General features: G+C 44.9%; 2 protein-coding genes and 1 long non-coding RNA gene across 3 annotated transcripts; 1 reads left to right on the plus strand and 2 right to left on the minus strand.

The window, feature by feature from the left end:
- Positions 1-403: 403 nt before the first annotated feature.
- On the minus strand, positions 404-9,582 carry HOGA1 (4-hydroxy-2-oxoglutarate aldolase 1). The gene is made up of 7 exons (XM_054982222.1): positions 9,280-9,582; positions 8,159-8,287; positions 7,793-7,920; positions 6,542-6,676; positions 5,485-5,581; positions 5,025-5,158; positions 404-1,253 (listed from the first exon to the last, which is right to left on the minus strand). Exons 1-7 carry the CDS (start codon positions 9,521-9,523, stop codon positions 1,104-1,106), a joined length of 1,017 nt encoding a protein of 338 aa, XP_054838197.1. The 5' UTR covers positions 9,524-9,582; the 3' UTR covers positions 404-1,103.
- A 2,217-nt stretch (positions 9,583-11,799) lies between these two features.
- ANKRD2 (ankyrin repeat domain 2) lies at positions 11,800-18,745 on the minus strand. The gene is made up of 9 exons (XM_054983465.1): positions 18,482-18,745; positions 17,853-17,966; positions 15,410-15,553; positions 14,992-15,099; positions 13,762-13,860; positions 13,371-13,469; positions 13,000-13,098; positions 12,196-12,294; positions 11,800-12,000 (listed from the first exon to the last, which is right to left on the minus strand). Exons 1-9 carry the CDS (start codon positions 18,620-18,622, stop codon positions 11,902-11,904), a joined length of 1,002 nt encoding a protein of 333 aa, XP_054839440.1. The 5' UTR covers positions 18,623-18,745; the 3' UTR covers positions 11,800-11,901.
- Positions 11,940-15,536, plus strand: LOC129332383 (uncharacterized). The gene is made up of 3 exons (XR_008597329.1): positions 11,940-12,027; positions 12,871-12,929; positions 15,460-15,536. It is a non-coding gene; the product is annotated as an uncharacterized LOC129332383 (long non-coding RNA).
- Positions 18,746-22,772: the final 4,027 nt, after the last annotated feature.

A 22,772-nucleotide genomic window follows, 5' to 3' on the forward strand; every position in this document is an offset into this window, starting at 1 on the left:
GGCCACTACAGTCTGCTCCCTGCCACCAGATGTACCAACCTTCCTATAATGCATCTGTTAAATTCTGGAAAAGGAAAACCACCTAATTTCTCCAAAGACTTAGTGTTTATGTGGTACTTTCTTGAATTTCAAACCACTTTCCATAAATTATCTCTGTAATCCTAAAATTCTAAATGAATGTTATGTTTAGATTTTTGCCTTCATGATAGTGTGGACAATTGGGTACTGGTTCAGTTCGGTAGACAGCATCAAGGCAGAAAGCTACATGATCAGGCAGTGCTTTTCTGCTGTCATGGATCACCTGCCATAAACATACTTAGTGGCACTGAAACTGTATGCATGCAGTAATAATAACTTTTCCAGGAAGCGTTCTAGTGCTGCTTTACTTTAATGTACACCTCTATCCTGCAGTAATCTAACATAGTCTAACCAAGCCCTCCTCTTTTCTTTTCTAAGCAGAATTCACTCTTATTGATGGAATCAGCAGACCAACTGATTTTTTTAAAAACTTGGAAAACACATTTTCAGTCTCATTCCTGTCCCATAATAACTACCCCTGTCTTGGGGAGTAGGAGGGACAAGTGAAGCTCAGTTTCATAAAGCAGCACTGGATATGCAATCCAGTTGCTTTATCTTTAAGGAGTGCTAACAAGCCACTCTTCTGAGCCAAGAGGTCAAGCCATTTTTGGCTCAATAGGCCACAGTGATTGGGGATGTGGGAGTGCAGCTCCTATAAAAATTATACTTTAACTGTTGAAACCAGCAAGTGACCCATTCAGCTAAAGTACATTTCTGGGCAGGGCTAGATGAAACCTAGCAGAGAACAGCCAGGATAGCATTGTTGCCTCTGCTCAGAAAACACTTGAAGTTTGCAAGTGGCAAGGGATAAAAATATATATGAGGAAAGAGCATGAGAAACAGTATATTAAACTCTGTTATGGACTCTTTCTTCCTGTTTTATTGGTGGTGTAGCATTTGGTCTTTCAAAAGCACCAGTGAATACATTGTAAATTGAATAAACTGTATTTACTAATTTGTAAAGAATGCCTGGTCAAAGAGCAAAAAACACAACAGCCCTACAGACTATCTCAAGATTCCAGTGTTCATAACCAGCCATTAGAGCTGAAATCCTGGTGCAGCTCCGTCACTTGTGTCTTGCTTAACGGTAGCAAGGGGGCACGACAGAGACCTCCATAGTAACCAAACCATTCCATGGCCTGCTTGAGGCCTGGGATTCCAAATTTGTAGGTCACCTGTAGGAACAGAAAGTGAGAAGATCTGAAAATTGCTACAAGACCAACAAAGGAGGTATGCATGAATCCTTTTTCATACAAGTACTTCACCATTCTAAGCTCTCAAATTTTGAAAGTAACTGAAGAAGTCAACAAAGCTTTCACCATCTTGAAAATATCTCTGGTTTTAGAATGTCAAACATAGGACTAAGGTGGGTGCTAGAACCCAGCAGTTCCCTTTAGACCCTTGCTAAATTTAGGTGGTCATGGTACACATCATACTCCAATAGCATGCATACTTTGAAAGAATATATATGCAGTCAAGCAACTGATCTTTTCCTAGATAACACATGGTCTAGTATTAGTGTTACTAGCACAACATCTTATTTTGGATCAGGCCAATAGTCCATACTACTAAATGTTACTCAGTTCTGAATGACAGCAGCTATCTGATGTCTCAAGTAGAGGCCTTTCTTAATACTGCTTACTGATATAAGATTAGTGCCCCATTCAGAGTGGTGAATAAAGTTAGTGTTGTTGTTATCCCCATAATGCAGCTGGGGAGCTGGTGCTGATAGGCATGGCTTACCCAAGGCCACCTACTGAGCTCATGGCAGCAGTGGGATTCAAACCAGCAAGAGTGGTGAATGTGGGACCTTAGACATCATGTCTTCTGTGCAGTCCCATATGGGATTGGTGCACGTGTGAGCCGTTCACACTAGCCTCCACCATTTTAAGAGCTGATTGTGATATAAAAATCACAAGCCCCTTGGATCTGATGCACCTTAATTTGCATTAGATTCCCCGCCGGCTGAGCAAAGTGTTGCAGAGTCCCACCCAGGAGAGCGAGTCATGCCTAGAATGTAAATACAAATGCCGAGGACTAAGCGTGATTGGCTCCTGCCCCTCCAAGCTGCAGAATATGTAATTGAGTCAATAGGGGCACTCAAACATTCCAATCTCCCCTCTTTTCCATGACTGAATCCTATCCTTCAATCGCAGGCTCTGATAAGTTTGTAACTCCTGCCTGGGAATATTTACTCAAGAGTCTAAATTCATTAAGCACCAGGAGAACCCAATTGGATTTCTTTGTCCCACCCTGGTAGCACCAGTCAAAGGTATGCAATCCTTTGTCGTTCCCAGGAGGTGACCTTTAAAGTTTTTGTCCTAATGGCTGAGGGGGCTCCTCAGCCTCAGGACATGATTTGCCATATAAGAACCTGAGCTTTGTCTCATTCAAATCATGCACGCTCCTTCAGATCCAAGCGCTGTACCCTTAGGGTCTCCTTCCCTAAACTCTCCTGGTCGAGAACACTGGCCATTTGAAGCCCTCTTCCTTCATGGACTACTACTCTTCATGGATAGGTAATTATCACCCCGAATCCCTTAAATCTATTTCACTTTCCGATTCTTTGGTCAGGCACCCTCCTTTATGCATTTCCCTCTCTAATCTTATGACTCTGTAACACTCAGTAAGATGATGAGGGAATGTTCCTCGGCTATCATTTGATGGCTGTTTGAAACGAGAGTGGCCGAGGCAGGCCTGATTTGATCTGTTTCTAATGGCACCGGGAAGACTCCACCTTTTCCCACTAACCCTAGATCTGCTACAGGATGACATGGTTCTTCACCATGATCAGGGCACTCTAAAACTGACAGCCTGATTAGTCTCTCCTCAGAATTAGTTTTTTCCTCCTCAGTTCAAAAGGTCCTATTAGAGGCTAGGAAACCATCCACCAGGAAATTGTATCTAGCCAAATGGAAAAGATTTCCCTTTGGGCCAACGATAACAATTTGAACCCTGTCTCTTCCTCATTGCCCTCTGTTTTACACTATTTGGTCCAGTTAAATGACCAAGGTTTGGCTAATTCCTCCATTAAGGTCCATTTAGTGGCCATTTCCATCTACCTTGATAACAAATGGGAAATCTCTTTGCCTAGCCAGAATACAAGCCCTTCCTTTGAGATCTAGCAAACTATATCCTTCAGCAGCCAGGCCTATTCCCCAGTGGACTCTCTCCTTGGTTCTCACCTCAATCATGCATAAACCTTTTGAGCCCGTAGCTACCTGCTCTCTTAAGGTACTGTCAGCTAAAGCAGCCTTTCTGATGGCCATATCCTTGTGAGTGAATTGCAAACCCTGAGATATGACCCTCCTTTCATTAAGATGTTCACAGGTAAGGTTGTTCTCCAGCCAAGCCTCCATTTTATGCCAAAGCTGGTCTCCACTTCTCACTTGAACCAGGATATTGTCTTACTGGTATTCTTCCCTATACCTAAGGATGATACAGAGACTTTTGCGCACCGTGGATGTTAAATGTGCTTTGTTCTTATATTTGGACAGGACAGCTGTTTTACAAAAGGACCCTAATCTCTCTGTTTTATTTAAAACGCCCCCAAAAGGCCAGAAATTCTCCACACAGACTGTTTCGTATTCGATCGTGTGGCTCATTAAGGCTTGTTATAAACACAGTCTAAGCAACCATGCCCCTTACACATAAGAGCACATTCTACGAGAGCTCAGTCCACCTCGTCAGCCTTCAAATTGGGCATCCCTCTAGTTGACTTGTATAAAGTAGCCACCTGGTCTACGCTATCCACATTTATCAAACATTATGCCATTGACAGACTCCAGAAGCGATGCAGCTGTTGGCAAGGCTGTCCTGAAGAGTCTCTTCCATTAAAGAGCTTCATGCCTTCCTCCTGCATTAGTTTAGCTCACTAAACTCCCACATGGGACTGCACAGAAGACACAATGATGAAAACAGGGTTGCCCTTATCTGTAGCTGTTGTTCATCGAGTGGTCTTTGCAGGCACACATCCCTCCCTCTTTCCCTTCTGTGAGCTCTTTTATCTTACCTTCCTTCTGTACCAGCAGCTCAGAGCCAAGCTACAAGTGACACCTTACACAGGTTGGACACTTGTCAGCTTCCTTCAAGTTTTGATGGGAAATGTAGGCGTCCTGGTTTTACAGCTTGGCTGTCCATTACAGCTGCAAGACCAGGATGCCTACATTTCCCATCAAAACTTGAGGCAAGCTGACAAGTGTCCAACCTGTGTCAGGCGTCACTTGTAGCTTGGCTCTTAGAGAACTGAATGAGGGAACCGCTTGCCCCACCTTCTATAGCTGTGCCTGGGAGAAAACCATCCAAAAAGGGCTAGGTGACCATCCTGGTTTTCTAGGAGCTTTAGAACATCTGTGGCTGGCCTGCACATGTGCAGATTCCATGTGTGCCTGCACAGAAGACCACTTGAACAACAAAAGCAACCCTCTTTTCTTCCACTGAGCAACTCCCTTCCCTGTTCTGAAGTAGCTCAGGAAGAAGCCATGGATTTTTTTCTGAAATTTTATAATGGTTATGAAATAGAAAGGCAAAACATAAATATTCCTGATTACAAAGACCATACCAGATATTTTCCAAAGGATCCTCAAAATATCAGGGCCACAGCCACCCAAAAGTCTCTTCTGAGTCTCAAAAATAAAGTGATAAAGTTCAGAGCTGTTGAAGATGAACGACGAGATCACACACCCACCTCTAGGCAATTGCTTGGTCATGCCACTGATCTCAGTGTAGGGGGTATGCGGTGTCTAGTTCACAGGAGATCTTATTCCAAGAACATAGAAGGATAAGACTGAGACCCCTGTCCTGCTTCAGTCTCAGAAAAAATACTTATTGCCCACAGAAACAAAACCTTTCTCCCAATCTAGTCTTTCCTTCTTGTAGTTTGGCAATACAGTTGCATTCCAACTTCGTCACCATTCCCCCCCCCCCCCCAGTATTCTGGCTCTTACTGCTATGTTTGGCTCAATAAGTCGGCGCTGCAGTTCACGGGCCTCATTCCAGCTTCCAGTATGGCATAGACTCTCGAGCTGACAAAGAGGTGTACCAAGCACATTGGCAAGGGCACAGATTCCTCCAGCGGCACCTGGAGCAGAGCCAATAGAAATGAACATCCATTCACTGGAAACACATCCTTGGTCCCCCCCCCCCACAACACACACACAAAAAACAACTCCCAGTATTCTTACTCAGCTGCCTTCAAATCAATGGACCAAATGTTGTGACCCCCACCCTGATAATATCTCCCACAGCTTCCTGGCTACTCTACTGAAGGGATGTTTTGAGAAGGAAGTTTTGAGATATTGTCTCTCCTCCTTCAAACATTACAACACATCCTTTGTTCCTTCTCCCCATTTTGTGATACATCCATAAACATTCCCATCTAGATGTGAGTTTCCCTTTATCACCTACCTACAATGTAGCTGGCGAGCAGAAAGCCAGCTGAACCCGCCAAAACCTGGAAGTCTTCATGGTGGGTCCTGTGGACAAGCAGCCCCAAGCGGGTAATCTAGTAAGAAAAGGGGCATCTGGGATCATGAAACATACAGACAGCACTGGGTTTCCAATGTTCAGGAGTATGCTAGGGACTGTCAGCCAGCAAATACAAAGATATCTGCAAGGGCTACAATGACCACAGGGCAGATACGGTAGAAATGATGGTACAATGTTACCTGGTGCCCCCTTATTTGTATAGAGCTTGCTCTTTTCAGTTCTCCAGGTCCTTCCCCCTCCTCCCCTCCCCCTTGTACTCTACAAGGCAGTTTCCAATCCTTGAAAAAGGTATGTAAAGCTCTAGGATAGGATGACTGACACTTTTTGCTCCATTTCGCTGATGTAACACTGTGACTACATTAGATACCATCAAGCAAGAAGGTCAAGGAGAGGGGTAGGTGGCCCACAGATCTAAGCAGAAAGTGCTCTAGGGGACGCACAATGATATCAGATGCTTAGTTTGGTGAATTCCTGAATAGGAGATCCTCTGGGAACCACATATACTCAGCAATGCTCTTCCAGTAAGAGGAGAGGAATAGTGTAATCAATGCTTTTAACGGGAAAATGCACTGGAAAGCTCACAGCTGACAGATTGGGCTGGGTAGAGTCTACAGACTTGTAGTCTATAACAAGACTCAAGGGAGATAAAACACAAGGTACCATATCATAATACACAACTGCTACATCCAAGAGGGTGGGAAGCTGCCATCTGACTGTGCCCTAACTCTCCCTTCTGGGTCACTTGAAATCATTACTTCAAAGTTAATGTTTCAACACATGAGGTGAAGGAGAAATTGGCAGCTCTTTAGACTCTCCAGCAAACTTTTTGCTTACTTGAGATAACATGAGCTCCAGCTTTCAGTTCTCAAATGCTGGCAAATCCTCAAACTGGGATGTATGTCATCTTCCAAGGGTGCAATTAAAACCCTGGGCAGCATCACTTGAGCTCAGCATGTGTCTCCCGCCTTTTACTCACATTGCCACCACTGTCCTTGAGCCCCACAATGTTGGGGTGCTGTGCCAGGGTAAGCACCACCTCATTGGGAAGCTCCAGACCCGTATTGGCTGGGACACTGTAGAGTATTACAGGGATTGGAGATGCTTCAGCCACCTGGTGGGGGATACAAAACAATGCAGTACTAGCATATGAGCTTTATACAGAAACGATCCATGTCCCGTACACTTACAGAGATTCCCCTGACGTGGCAGATCCTACAAATACAGTCACTGTTTGTTACCATATATTTATTACACAACATTATCTATTTTGGGAAGTATCTCATGCATTTCCTCTTGAACAGAATGCAGGACAATGAAGTGTGACATTTTCGTTGGACTGTAAGAGAGTTATCTGTTATATTTATATCCTGCTTTCTGAATAGTGTCTCACAAAGAGAGACAGCTCCTGCTTTCAGGCTTAGACTCTACAAAGAAAAGACACACAAGGGAAGGGGAAAGAGAGCTATTTGACAGGTAGAATTTATATACTATTGGGCAAGGTAGATTTCTTCACTGTCAGTCCTGCATGGATGAAAGTGATGGAACTATGGGCCAAGCTACACATGACGAATGACACTTGAACAGCAAGTGTATTTCTCCCTGTTCACTTGCCCTCCACTCAATCCACTTGCTGTTCAAGTGTCATTCGTCATGTGTAGCTTGGCCCTATCACGTGGTCCTCTTTCCTCTGACTCATGACGGGGCAGTGTTCATTTTCCAACTCCGCAAAATCCAAGAGGAATTGCTGTCATTGTCTCCTAGGTGATTCTACCACAGGCATACTTTGACTTGGGGGAATTTTTAACCGTCTGTGAATGATTTGTCACAAGTGAGAGAACGTATACTTGATAATTAGCCTCACACAAAGGGGGAACTGTACACAGTGAGAAGGAACAGTTCCTGGAGGAAACAGTGCTTGTACATATTCATTATGATTTACAGATTGCCCTATCTTAATGGTTGTGGATGTCAAGGAAAAAGCAAAAATACATACAGCATGAGGCCAACCCTCTAGAAGGATCACAACTGCATTAACAAATAGAAAACATGATTAGATCTAAAATTCAACATGATCAGATCTAAAATTCAAGGCAGATAATGATCAGATGCACTCCTTCCTATTTTTATGTTCCTGGGTTTCCTGGATTCAGCTCTCTATAAAAAAATAGCCTCCTCAGCCATGTCCTCTCAAATCCCATTCCCATCATTGACTCATTCTGTTCTTCACCTCTGTGTAGTGATGGATCAAGGCAGCGCTGGTCATGCTCCCCCGGTAATAGCATGGAGTGACCACAAGAGCAGCATCAGCCCCTTTGTCAGCCATCTGTGCAGTCATCTCAATAGTGGCCCGAGTTGCTGAGAGAAGAGGAAGGAGGTTATATCAAGGATCAGGGCCAAGGATCCCACGAGGGTCAGGGTTTACAAGGCCCAGCAGGTCAGAGGATGGGCCCCATCAGATTAGGAGCCATGCACCGGAAGTAGAATTAGGTTCCATCCAAACAAGATCCACATAAGGTAAGGTCCCAATACCAGAATCTTACTTCAGGGCATGGTACAAACTAGAGGGTGATAATCCCTGGCCCACCCTGCTCACATTCACATCCAGTCCCTGCAAGCAGCAGCTTTTCCTTGGATACAGCTTGCCGCAACCGTCTCACCACTTCCAGACGTTCCTGCTGTGTCAAGTAGGGAGCCTCCCCGGTGGAGCCCTGCACCACAAAACCTGCAAAACATAATGTTTTTGCATGCACTGGGGTCCCAGTAGTGATACTGAATCACCAGAATGGGTTCAGCCACAGTTCCAGGAAGGCAGCCAAAGGCAAGATAGCTGTTATCTGCTGCTTAGTTGTGCCGCCATGGTACTCCTGGCTGCCAGAGTGTAGATGAGCCACTGTCCTTAAGGGCCCGAGGAGAAGAAGTGTTACTTGATCTGCATGGAACTTTTACTGAGGAAAGAAACCCTGTCAGGGGAAAGTGGCAACCAAATGTGGAGAAGGGGTGGCCGACACTTTAGGGAAGAACAGCTTAAGACCAGAAGGTTATTGGGGGGTGGGGGGTTAGATGCTGAAGGCAGTTTCCTCTTTCAAACTTTACATCTCCTGCAGAGAAGCAAATGGGCCCAAAGTCCAGGCAGGCAGGCAGCCATGGGTGTCCTTGAAGACAGTCTAGTTGCTAGTTCAGTTTTCTATTTGCTGGAAACGATCCAGCTGCCAGATGCAATCCAGCAAGCCAGGCAGAGGAGTGAACAGGGCTCTGGAAATCGTTCAGCCAGCCAGAACGGCTGTCTTTCAGAAAGAGCCCGCAGCTGAGCACTGGGAAAGGTGTGGGGAGGGAAGGACAAAATCGCCTGCTCCCGCCACGCCGATCGGGCCCTGGCGGCATTTTTAAATGGCCGAGATCCACTCTAAATATTTTATTTATTTATGTCATTTATGGCTCACCTTTCTCACTGAGGCTCAAGGCGGATTACACAGTGTCAGAGTAGTACAGTCAGTATCAAGGAAGAATCCATAAGCAATGCCGTATGGTAAATAAATGCAAGTTTACAAAGACATAAATAGCGCCGCCGTCTTGCCTAGTCTGGCCTTGGGCTCAGCAGCGCGACAGTTGCAGGGGGCTCCCGCGTCCGTTCCAGTGGTCGCCCTAAGCGCTCGCCTTCTCTGCCGGGGCCTCTCTGGAAAGAGCCCACGTGCCCTGCCTGGCCTCCGATCCTACCTCGGAAGGGGACCTCAGCGTAGAGGCGCATATTCTCCTCCAAGCGATGGCAATCCACCTCTCCTCGTGAGGTGAAGGGGGTAGTCAGGGGCGGGTAGATGCCCCGTAGGTCCAGCCGCTGACTGGGCGCTGCTCCACCGGCGACAGCGCTGAACCTCCTAGGAGCGCTCCCCGACTCCGTGCCAGTGGGGCGCCAGCAAAGGCTTCTTGGCCGGAGAAGAGGCAGGATCCGCGGGGCTCTCATGGTCCTCGTTCTTCCTGACCCCAGCACGGCAGCTGCCTGTGTTGCGCTCAGGAGGAGCCCCAGATCCCGCTGCTCGGCCTGCAGGCGTGCCAAGACCGCCCTCGAGGGGCGGGGTCCAATCGTCCAGCTTCCCCAGACTGGAAATCCTCGTCCATTACAAAAGGGCGGGGAGGGCGGGGGGTGAAATCCTGCCCAGGGAGTGATTTACACTCTCTCAGCTCAATGCGACGGGAACTAGGGGAGAGCACAAGGGATCGCTTTCGGAACGGTAATCCCCAACCCACAAGCGGCAACCCACTCGTAGCCCTGTTTGCCTGCTGTGGCCAATGTAGTTTACTCTCCAATAGGTATGTAGTGTGGATTACAACGTTACGATGCCCCCTTCCCTTTCCCCCTCTTTTTAAAGTTTGAATACGAGCGCAGTGCCAAAGAGACCTTGCATAGAATGAAGGACAGAGAATACCAACCAGGCCAGCCAGAGGATAGGATTTGCATTGGTGGAAGCAGGTGTATAGTGTCTTAGCTGTCTTAGCTCTTGCTTTCCTGATGTTAACCCAAACTACACATCACTTCCGATAATAATAACTGCGCGTATATACCACTCTTCTAGTCTCACCTAGAGTGGTGAACAAGTTAGTGTTACTATTATTCCCACAATGCAGCTGGGGAGCTGGGGCTGAAAGGAGTGGCTTACCCAAGGCCACCGACTGAGCTCCTGGCAGCAGTGAGATTCGAACCAGTAGAGTGCTGATTCACAGCTGAACCACTTAACCACTATTCTATAGCAGCTGTCTCTCTTTTTGCCCACCTTTTTTATTTTATGTGGGAGGCTCAGGCTGAAGAGGCACGTCATCTCTTTTCCAACTCTCCATGTATATGATTCATATTACCCTACCCCCCCTATTGCTTTTCTTCTTAGCTAAAAAAGATACAGGGATCCCACAGATTAATTTGGTGCTTGAGCCAGCTGTTTGAACTCTTTAGTGTGATATCTCACTAAATGTGGAAACGCTATTTATCCAGCCCATTTGGATTAGATCAATGGTCCACCTAGTACAGTGTCCTGTTTCCCACAGTGGCCAAACATGCTCCAGAAGGCCCACGGCAGAGGTCCAGAAGCTAGCTGCTGCCCCACAGCAACTAACATTCAGAGGTGTACTTCTTGTGATTGTGAAAGTTCCATTCAGCCATCAGTGTTTATAGGTATTAAGGGATCAATCGTCTTTGAGTTCATCAGATCCCTCTTTAAAGCCATCAAAGCTAGTGACCATTACCATATCCCATGGCAATGAGTTCCTCAAGGTAAATTACCTTACAATCATCTTCTTATGCCTTGTAGGAACAAGTATGTTACCCTTATTCAGTAACAAAAATTAACAGAATTTTTTGTATGTTGAATAGCAGTAGTAGTACTGATTAATATTTCACAGGCAATAGGACTGTGCAGTAAGGAAATGGTTCAGAGAGATGCATTGGTACAGGGATAGGGACTGTAGACTATACTACTATGTGCTTTCTGTTGGACATTTCTACACTGTTTAATATGTCATAGCAATCTACTTTTTTAAGCATTGTTTTTCAACTGTTTATTGGCTATCTGCTTCTTTTCAAATTTCTGCCATCCTTGCCTTAGTTATTGTGTTCTTTATTGAATGCCCCAGCAGTTGATTGCCTGCCATCCTTCAGTCAGCTCTGTCACCCTTCCTTCCTGGAATGGCCTTTGTTTCACAATCAGAGCTCACCTCTAATCAGCAGACTGGTCCTAGCGCAGTTCAGTCCAGCCCCCCTCCAAGTGTAGGAAGCCTGCTCCTCCTCAAGCTGTGAGCCTCCTCTGCTACTCAGGACCTGGCTGCACACAGAGAATGTGCACTTTTATCTTGGAATCTCTAAAAGACTCCTGGAGTCTTTGCTGCTACAAACAATAGCCCAGTATACTGCAGACAGTTTGGTATTGTGGACTAGTTTGCTATCATGCAGCTGGGACACCTGCGTGTTATCCCTCACTCAATCCATAAAAGGGGTGGTGGCTCAGTGTAGAGTATCTAGTTTGCATACAGGTCCCAGTTTCAATCCCTGGCATCCATCTCCAGTTAAAAGGATTGGGTAGGAGATGGTGTGAACCGCTACTGGTCAGAGTAAACACTGAACTTAATAGACCTTGGTACGATGCCTGTGCCATGTACAGCTGCATGACAAACAGAACATTCACATGTACAGCTGGTAATGGAGAATTTTTCAGCTATTATATTTCTCTCACACAGTAGATGAACTCTCACTGGATTTTACTTTGTTTATTTTATTTTATTGGGTAATAATGACAACCTTTTGGAGTCTGTCATCTTAATGTGGAGTTCCACCTGGTCCCCCCTCCACCTGCCTCACGCTGGCATCTCTGCAGTGTCTGGTTCTTGCTTCTCCAGTACTTCCCGTGTATCTGCTTGCCATAGCTGCACAAGATCTATAGGAGTCTTTCCAGCCTGCGGCAGGAGAAAGAGGTGAGAATGGTAAGCATCTTTGTACCATATAACTGCTGCAACACACAAGTTAGCTGTAGCTGACAGCTGAACTGCCAAGAGAATAGGCTTTATCTTTTGAATTGAGATGAAGGAAAAATCACCACTGAAATATTAAGATTTTATCCCCTGGTTGGGCCATAACAGGGCAACACTCACCAGGTTTTTGGCCATCATGTCTGCCCCATGCAGAATCAGCAATTTAATAATCTTGTAGCGATTGAGACGAACAGCATCGTGCAGGGCACTGTCTCCCTCCTGCAACAGACACCACATTGTAGAAGATGAGGACAAATAGGAATCAGGCACCGAAACTAAGCTCATACTATTGACATAAGAATAGGGGAAGTTCTAGCAGCCAGATAAGAACCATCCAGATCAGATCTCTCAAGTGCTTTGCAAATACGAGTCTGGGTGTACTGAAGCTTTGGAGGCAGAGACCAGCTGACTTGCTAAAGACAGAAAACATTTCCAAATGCCCTCAAAGATTTCAGTCAGGGTAGCTGAACAGAATCTTTCTGCCTGTCCCAAAGGCTGCAGTTTCACCATTGCTATGGATGGAAGGTACTGGCTCCTTGGCTGGTGGATCCAAATGGGGCATTTTTCACTTGGTGCATCCCTGATTGGCTGGAAGTTGCCAGAGAAGTATGGAAGGAGCTCCAGTATGAAACAACTCAACCCACCTTTGAAAAGAGAAGGGTCAAGCGTACTAGAACTAACAGGAACTGAATTTAGTAAGGCCAGATAAGGTCTCTTACATCTTAAAATTCTCTACCTCCAGTGTCAAATTCATCTTTCCCTTCCTTTTGTCTCTTGTTTTCATTTTGCAAACAGAGCCTCATCTGCGGCTGCACAATTGCTGTTACCCACCATAAGTTATTGCCTGGAGTGAGGTGAGCTATACAGATTGCAATAAATTCACACACACACACACACACACACTTCTCAAGATGGTTATCTTACCCGATCACAGGATTTGATATCCGCTCCATTTTTAATCAGATGTTCCACAATCTCAGTCATGCCAGTGCGGGTGGCCACATGCAGAGGAGTGCTGAGAAGCTGCATTTGAGTAAATATAGAAGGATGGAAGCCAGAAGGAAGAACCATTATTCATATTAATTCTTTTCATCAATATACCCAGTATTCCAGTTACCCTTACACAGCCCACAACTTTCTCTCTAAAAACCTCTTTGCCCCAATGCTTTTGTACAAAGTTCATCTACTCCCCCCCCCCGCCCCCTGCCCCACACACACACAGCATCTCTCCAATGCTCTTCCTTCCATCCCAGTTCTCATAAGCCAGTTCCTGGAATCCCCACTCCTTCACTTACCTTGTCCTTGACATTGAAATCGGCTCCTTTCTCTTGCAAGAGCTTCACAACATCAAGATGTCCACCACGACAGGCCCAATGCATAGCAGTGGCATCCAGCTGTAAGCAGGTAGTGCACATCCGTCAGCAGAGGAGATCCACTTTCCCTTGCATATATACTAATCCTCGTCTACCCTCGGAGTTTCCCTTTGTACTTCCATGCACCTGCACATTCCAGTTGTCTGGAGATCAAAGCCAGTTTTGATCCCCAGACAACTCAGTAAATATTTTCCTTGAGACTTAGAGAGGAAATTGACAGTGACAGAGCGCGGAAGAGGCGTTGCTGAAATTACAGAATGATTGAGACACAAATAAGCACGGATGGGAAAGGATGTAAGGAGAGGCATCTTACTCGATCTCTGAAGTCAACAGTGGCACCATGGGCCAAAAGCTTCTCCACTATCTCTGTATATCCCTCAAGTGAGGCACGGTGTAAAGCTGTCCTGCGGAACTAGGTGAAAGAGAGAATTGCAGTCTTCAATAAAGGATATAGTGAAAGAAGGGAGTTCCTGTACCAACTATCTAGGGCACAAGGTCTCCCTGTATTTTTCTTTAAATCTTCATTGGCTCCCAACATCCCCCCCCACTGCCCAGCACACCACCATTCCAACACTTATTAAACATGTCCATACATTGCTCAAAAACCTGTGAAACTTCTTTCATGTTCAGTGTATATACTGAGGAACTGGGGCTTTTTTTTCATGCAGACTTCATGAGGTTCTGCCCATTGACGTTTCCCAGTTATCCTCTTCTTGTACTAAATAGGTATATAAGGATCCACAGATTAAAGGCCAAAGGTGTTTCAAGAAGCCATTAACCTGGTCCCCCTATTGGTACTCCAGTAGACAACTCACGTGCCTTCATATTAAACTGAAGACTTATTTTTCAGATTCAGAAACGGAGGGTGTCCTATACCTTCTTCTAAAAAAAAATTGTTTCGAGAGAGGCCATAGTTTAATGGTAGAGCACAAGCTTTGAATGCAAAAGGTCTAGGGTTGCCAGTCTCCAGGTGGGGCCTGGAGATCTCCTGGAATTACAACTAAACTCCAGACTACCGAAGAAAATGGCTGCTTTGGAGGGTGGACTCTGTTCTTATTCCCTGCTAAGGTCCCTCCCCACCCTGAACACTTTCCTCCGCAGGCTTCAACCCCCCCCCCCAAATGGCCATGAATTTCCCACTCTAGCGTTGGCAATCCTAAGAAGGTCCCAGGTTCAGTCCCCAGCATCTCCAGTTAAAAGTGACAGGTGTTAGGAAAGATGTTTTGGTGCCCAGAACCTTGAAGAGCTACTACCAGTCAGAATAAACAATACTGTGTGCTAGATTGGCCAGTGGTCTCACCTGATATAAGGCAGTTCTGGGTGTTCTGACATTTATAAAAACTGTACTGAGTATTTTCAGTTTCCTTTACTGCCCTGCCCCAAACCCTACACTCTTCTCCAGTATAGGCAAGCATCATCCTAGGTGTAGTGATGACTGACCACCAATGGGTCCCACATTCTAATTCATAGCAGTAGAAAAAGATGATGAATAGGAACCACAGGAAAGATAATGGAGAATGATATTCCCTGAGCTTTGTGATACCTCATCACTTGTGTCTGGAGAACCCCCATCTGCCAGGAATTTCTCAACCACGTGCACCTTGCCCTGGACAGCAGCTCTCAAGAAGTTGTCTTCTGTCACAGGACCTGTCTGCAGGGAAGAATTGGTAGTTCAGTGGGTGTTGCAAAGGCTCAGAAAACGTAGTAAGTTGTTTTTTTAAATCATTTGAGAAGAAAGGGTTCTCAAAACCTGAGGAAGGGCATGGCTATTCTCAATTCCTACCCACAGTTCCCAAGCGTGTATGGACCGATACTGCCTTTCATAGGGATGCCATGCGTCTAGAGGCCTCCAGATTTGGAGAATGAGCTGTTTTCTTGCTTCTGCTTCCTAAATCTGATTGTGGATTAAATCTGGGCTCTCACTACTGTCCCTCCGCCCCCCACAATGCAATTCCCCCTACAATTTCCTCTGGTTCAGGCTCTGGTTTCTTCTCTTCCTTCTTCTTTTTAGGTTTTTTGCGTAGCTCAAAGAGGTACTGGGTGCCACCAACTTCAATGATCTCGCGCCTTAGGTCCACAGAGCTCTTCCGCACCCTCTCCTGGCCCTACGAAGGACAGAGGGAGAGAGAGAGAGAAACAGGGAGGGAAACATTTCTGAAGAATTCTCTGGCTTACTACTGAACTTTTGTCTCCTTGCCCTGTAACTGCAAACCCCCTCCCCCCCTTTTTTTTGCTTTCCAGTTGCGGCCAAGAACATGGTGATCAAAGGGCTTATTTTTGTCTTTGTTTACTTCTTACAATGTGTTCTACTTATCCCAATGCCAAATATAATATCATAAATTTCTTTCATCTATGGAGAGACCAACTTAATTTCCATTCTTGTTTGAACAGCCCTAGGGAAAAGGGTAGGGTGGAGTCATAGAGTTGGGTAGGGCATTGGAAGTAGACTAATCCAATACCCTGCTCGGTGCAGGAATATACAACTAATAGATGGCCAACCAGCCTTTGCTTAAAGACCTCCAGTGAAAGAGACTCCACCAGATCCTTACTATTCTTACAATTAGGAAGTTTACCCTAATATTTACCCAAAGTCTACTTCCTTGTAATTTTCACCCTTAAGTTCAAGTTCTACCCCCTAGAGCAAGAAGATCAACTATGCGCCATCTTCTACATGACAGTCCTTCAGATATTTGAAGACAGTGATTATGTCCCCCATACTTCTCCAGGCTAATCACACTTAGTTCTTTTGCCTTTTCCTCACAGGGTGTGATCTCCATGCCACTCACCCACCCTGGTCACCCTCCTCTGGATTCAGTCTAGTTTACTGAGGTCCTTTAAAATGTGGTGATCAGAACTGGACACAGTACTCCAAGTGAGATCTGGTGAGTGTAGAACAGAATTAAAAATTGTCAGTGTGTTACCGCTTCTGTTCCCTCTTGGCTGCCATCTCAAGAGTATGATACTAAAGAAGCAGTGGAGAAGGTCAGTTGCCACCTGCTTATTCAACTTGTATAGTTACCCCTTAATGTACAGTTGTGTTAGGACAAGGAACATAGTAGCTCACCAAGCATATGTTCTGTTTTGAGAGAACCATGGTCCTATCAGAACTGGACTTTGGGATGAAAGTCCAGGGCCTCAAGGCTCAGCAGAGGGAAATCAAGTTGTATCTTTGCATTTTAAATGTATGTCATCATCTAAAGTGGAGAGGGTGTAAGACCATTGTGTCCACAGACTGAAATTACCTAACTGCATCACTGGCTGAGTTCTACAATCCTAGATTGGGGGAGGGGGCAATATTCAAGAAGACCAAGATGGCATTGTACAAATAAAAACAAAAGGGATTGTCATTTAAGGCAGTGGGAAGAACAGTCCACTATGAATGAGTAAAGGAACTATTTGGTCTTCTAACAATTGGTGGATTCTACTGGATCATTCGTTGATCTAGAGCACCATTTTTGGAAACAGAAATTTAGGAACAGACCATCAAATACAAGCTTATATGTTGCTGCTGCTGCTATTGTTGTTTTGGTGTAACTACCTGGTGCCATCTTCCATTCTCATCCTACCTCTGAATCCCCAGTCCTTTCCTTACAAACTGTCAGAAGTGGTGCTGTATGTTTCTGAAAGCAGCTGGCTTGAACAGAATTAGCTAACTCTGGCAAACTGAATTGTTGGAGTTAGGAGGCCTAGAAATTTATCTAGGGGTCAAACGAGAGGAATAGATCTTGCAGGAACAAAACAACTCAGGCATGTGGTTGTGCCAATAGCTGGGTTTGGAGAAACTTAGGTGGAGGTGGTAAAAATGACGGAGAAGACAATTGTACTTGGTGCCAGGTGAGTATGAGAGGGACACTCTCAAGTCAGTATCAAAGAGCAATAGCACCATTTACAATCCTGAGCATGGGAGGGGGGCATATATCATACTTAAAATGTATGGCCATGCCTTTCTAAGATGCCATAGCTCATGCACACATGTACATACACACAAAGGGAGAAAATAGAAGGCAGAAGCTAGCCCTGTCTTTGGTGACTATAGACTACTGTTCCCATAGACAGGATTTATAATGCCATGCAGCCATGTGAAGAACATATAGATTGAATATTTGTGCCCATTGGGTTAAGCTCTGGATGCTACTTCTGGTGGAATGGGTTCATAGATAAATTAATTTTATTATTTATTTTATATTCTGCTCTCCCCACAGGCGGGCTCAGAGCGGATCACAGGCGGTAATAAATACAATAAAAGCAAATCACATAAATTAGATTAAAACATCAGTCACATCATCCAAACATTAAAACACATTTGTAGGGCAGGGTGGCCAGCTACCAGATGACAACATAAAGAGCATTGCATGCAACAGAATAAGCTCCAAAAGTCAAGCTGAAGGTCCCAGCCTCTCTGACCTTAAGCCCCTCAACACCTTTGTTGATCGGTCCATGCCTCTTCTCATCTTCCAGCTGTGGAGAATCCATCCATGCCATTTCTGGCAGCTTTGCAGTGGGGCTGGAGTGTTGTTTCTGGGTGAAATACATAGAATGTAAAAAAAAATGCTGAAGATTTGAGTACCTGTCTTCTGTTTCCTTTCTTCCCTTGGCTGTGAAAAAGATAGTTGTGATTCTGCTTTCCACAAATATTCAAAATCAGGTAAGAGTTATAACTGGCAAGCTGTGTAAGAGCTATTATTGCAAGATGCTGTCCCTCACATTGTATCTGCAATCCACTCTAAGTGAGCCCAGATCCATATCTGGGATGTGTTCCCTTGGACCATTCATCGTCTCTACCAGTGAAAACTCAAAATGATCTGCTCTCTCCTGTTTTTCTCATGTTGTTAGTCTAGATAATGGTAAGATGTGGTGAGAAAGAGGCATCTGCTCTGGATTCTGCGGACTGAAGTGGCTACTTAACATTACTTCATAGTATGGCTGCCATTTGCATCATTGTCAACGACACTACATTCCTGGAGTTTTAGTGGAGCCCAGTGGAGCCCTTGGGCTCCCAGCAAACCAGCCCCATTTGTCCCCTAGAAACTGACCTCCTGTTCTTCCTCAAGCGCCAGCTTCTGTTCAATCAACTCTGTTGCCCACTTCACTCCCTGGTCAGCAGCAGCCATCTTTTCTGCATTGTCATGGAGTTGGGAATCTTCTTGACAGCTTCCAAATCCTGGCTCAGCCATCTTTACTAGTCTTTATATAATTCTCAACTGGTTCTGACCCAATTCCCTTGCCGCTCCTGCTATAAAGACCTGATGCATGATTCTACCTTGAGTGACAGCCCTACTTTCCTCCCCTCACAAGCCTTTCTCGTGAGTTCAGCCTGTCACATTTTCTCCCTGCCCAGCTGCCTAGAAGTCACCTTCCTAAAGTGGCCAATTGCTGCTTAAAGAACTCATCCCCAAAGGGAAACACACAAAGAACTCCTCCCCATACTTGTGTGGTGAGTGGGGGGAATAGCAGGATGGAATGTTGGCTTTGAATCCTGTCAATTCCACACAGGCTGATGTCCCTCTCCAGGTTAGACTGGGGACGAGGCTTGTGGCTTCATGCCCAGATACAACCATCCAAATCTGTCCTGTGAGTCATGACCATTCCTGGTAGATTTGCGTGTCATTCATGCATGGATGCATACACACAACTCACAAACCCATTGATACCCCTCCTCAGAAAAGAGAGTCCCAATACAGTGTACTAAGTTCAACAGTAAGAGCTGTAGCATCTGAAGTAAGGACGTATATAAAGTTATATCCAGATATGAAACAAGGTGGCCCATTGTGTGAAAACTCTGAAATCCGGGAATCAAGGGCAACTCTCTTGGGAAAGGATCACCTGATGATCTTGTTCTAAATGCCCTCAGTGACTTTGTTCAGGTGTCACTCTGGTTCTCCAACTAAATTCCCTGTTGAGATGAGAAATAAAATATTACCTGTTTAATTTATATCATGCTCTATCCCATGGTCTTAAAGCGGCTTACAGCATTTTTTCCAAATGCATTCCAAATATGTTGCCACCCCCTAGCTACATTTTACATTTTTAACCCATTGCTATGGGTGCCACGTGCTGTCCAGGAGTCTACTTGCATGGGCACACACTCAAGCATCTGGGCTCTGCCAGGAAACAGCTTACCAACCTGCCAAGCTACTAACTTAGGCATAAAGCCTGGAGCACATTGAATAACTTTGAGTGAACTGGAGGCAGGGCAAAGGATGACACCAGCTGGATCTGAGCTGGGAGCTATTTGTGGTGATGGACACACCGCTCTGTCTCTTGCAGCCTCAGAACCCCCAAATTGTACCATGACTGCAGAGCAACTGATGTTATTCTTGAGAGCTCCTGGATGCCCCTCCAAGGGATGGAGGGAAAGTTTCTGTTTTCTAGTGACCAGTTAAAGAACTAGTCACTAGAGGTTATCTTCCCTGTCTAGCAGGTCGCTTCCTTAAGGATATAGACTTGAATGAACTGATGCAGTCAGGTAAGGCTCCCTGTTTGCAGAAAGAGGCAGAGAGGAAGCCAATGTATTAAAACATTTCTAGAACCACATTCCAATGGGGCTCCAAACCATGGATGCTATCATCACCAACCCAGTTTCAGAAGACACGTGGCAACGGACCCGTCTCTACCCCAGCCTATAGCATCCAGTTTTCACTAGAAGTTACTAATCATGTGAAGATACAAGTTTTGCTTACTGTAAGAATACATAGAACAAAGACACTAAACTCAAACAAGCCAGTCTTTGTAACTGGCAAGGCTGAATGGGACCACTGTGGGAAACAGAATGATGGACTAGCTGGACAGTTGTTCTGGGCTCCCAGCAAACTAGCCCCATTTGCTATATTGAACATCAGTTGGTTATAAAAAGATCTCATTTCTATTTACGTAAATGATTCGATGGTGTCTTCCACATAGGAATGGGATTTTGTGGCTCAGCTAGTGCAGCTGTAGATAAAACACAGCAGCAACAGGGCATCCGTATGCCAAGTTATCTTGAAGTCTTCCTGCCCAAATCCCCTGGAAGTCCTTTCCTTTACTGGGTCTCCAGGGCTTTTACAATTTTTTTTTAAAAAATCAACACTACTATACTGTTAGATTGATATACTGTTGTAACAGTTGGTGTAGCAGGTTCTCTCAATTCCAAGATTTGATTTTTAAAGAAAGTAAGTCTCTAGCCTCTTCCCTTGAGAAGATATACCTTTCTTCTTATATCTCTGCAAGGGACAGGACTAGATACTTCTTTTTAAATGAAAGCTGAGAATCCAGAGAACCCACTACACCTATTGTTTCAACTGTCTATCAATATAACAATATTCTGGCGGTAGTAGAAAATACCATCACGTCATAGCTGACTTGCTAGGGTTTTCAAAGCTCACTTGCTGGAGTTTTCAAAGCAAAAGAGTAACAGAGGTGGTTTACCATTGCCTGCCTCTGCATAGCAACCCTAGTCTTCCTTAGAGGTATCCCAACAAATTACTAACCAAGGCTGACCCTGCTTAGCTTCTGAGATCTGATAAGATCAGGATTGCATGGGCCATCCTGGTCAGGGCAACAATAGTCTAGTGCTGATTAAAAATAAAGCCCCCCTCTGGTGGCAGGGGGAAGAAATGGCTGTTGGAGGACAAGTCAAGGAAAAAGGCTTTTATGTGGGCTGGAAAATCCAACATTTACCCCATCCACACAGCAACCATTCCATACTGCAATTTCCCCCATAAAAGGTTTTGAGAAAGATCAGAGAAAAGCTGAGGATACCCTCATATGTGCATGAATGCACCAAAGTGCTGTGAGGCAACAAGAAAAAAAAACACTTCTCAAAAGCATTGAACTCAGGGCAGATAACCTGTGCAGAAAACCCCTACCATTTAATAATAGGACATGCATGCCATTTCACACACCCAGTAGACACAAATTTGGCAAAATTCACAAGTATACAACATAGTATGAATATTTCTACAAGAATAAACTGTAATAGAATATATAAACTTAAAACTGGGAGTAACTGGATAGCATATACTTAGAGCATCAGTGTGGACTGGTGTACACTTGTGTCCATGACCTTCAAGGAAGGAAAAATAAATGACATATCACATATCAAGTTGGCCATTCTTGCCAGGACAATCCTGGCTTGCAGGTGTGCAACTTACACCTATGGAAATAATGTGAGACAACAGATAGGGTCTTGCTTCAAGCTTTCTTTTTTCCTTTTTAAAAAGGAAATACTGATGTATCACTAAAGCAACCTTAGACTGTATTAGTTATTATTATTATTCAACATATTATTCTTACGTTTGTTTCAAGAACCCCTGTATTAGATGTGCCCAGAATATGTTCCCAATTCCATGTTTCTCTCCTAATGCTATTATGAGGGCTATTGGGCTTAACCCCTTAACCCTACCTTTCCTGCTTAAGCATCACCACTGCTTCTTTTCCCCCAGCTGAGCTCTGAAAATGGAAGTGACCAATTATTTAGACAGGGGAAATCAGTGAATATGAAACAGGTTAAGCATCCTTCCTTCTCACACACTGATGCTGCCTTATAACACCCCCTTTGTTACTTCTAGATACATTTTAGTTCCACCCTGAAACTTGGCTTTGCATTCCATGGCAGTTTCATGTTCCTACATGACTCTTCTAATGTAAGTTGCCCATTTCCTCCTCAGTAGCATCAGATCTCTTGCATTACAAAGGCCAGGTTGGTATTTCTTCCCAGCCAAACTGTGAACTCAGATTGTCTCATTAATGAGCCTGCTTCTTCCCACTAAGCATTTGAATGATTTCCAGAGTTAAGGAAATAGTTCAAAGCTTTCAAACTTCAGCATTTTAAAGCTTTCTTAAGATAAGGAACAAAAACATGTTCAGACTGAATCAAGCAACAGGACAGGTTCAGGGCTAGTTGGAAAAGGCTTTATTGATAAATTACACTGAGATCTATACATACAGGAACAATCTTCTGTATCCCCCATCTAGCTGTAGGGCTGTCATATATCCAGAATGTGCATCTGTTCCACTGGCTCATCACAGGAGATTGTGCAAACAGGACCAGTCTCAGCATTGCTGAGGCCTCATTCACTGGTCTAGATATTGAGAACCATATATGGCAGGATGTTTGCAAGCCCAGTATGTGCCCAGTATGGTGGGGGAGACTAGGAAGTCTCAAGCTTCCTAGAAAATCTTCCTGATGCCCAAATGGCAAGATCTATGCTTGGTCCCTGAAGGGCCTAAACCCACAATCCATTATATAGGCTTATAAGCCCAGTGCAGACAACTCCGCCTGGGCTGGAGTTGAGCAGAGGAGGAAGAAGGCATGTGTTTTGGTACTGGCCAAGCTCAGAGCCTAGA

This window comes from Eublepharis macularius, chromosome 6, assembly GCF_028583425.1.
Source record: "Eublepharis macularius isolate TG4126 chromosome 6, MPM_Emac_v1.0, whole genome shotgun sequence".
Classification (NCBI taxonomy): Eukaryota; Metazoa; Chordata; class Lepidosauria; order Squamata; family Eublepharidae; genus Eublepharis; species Eublepharis macularius.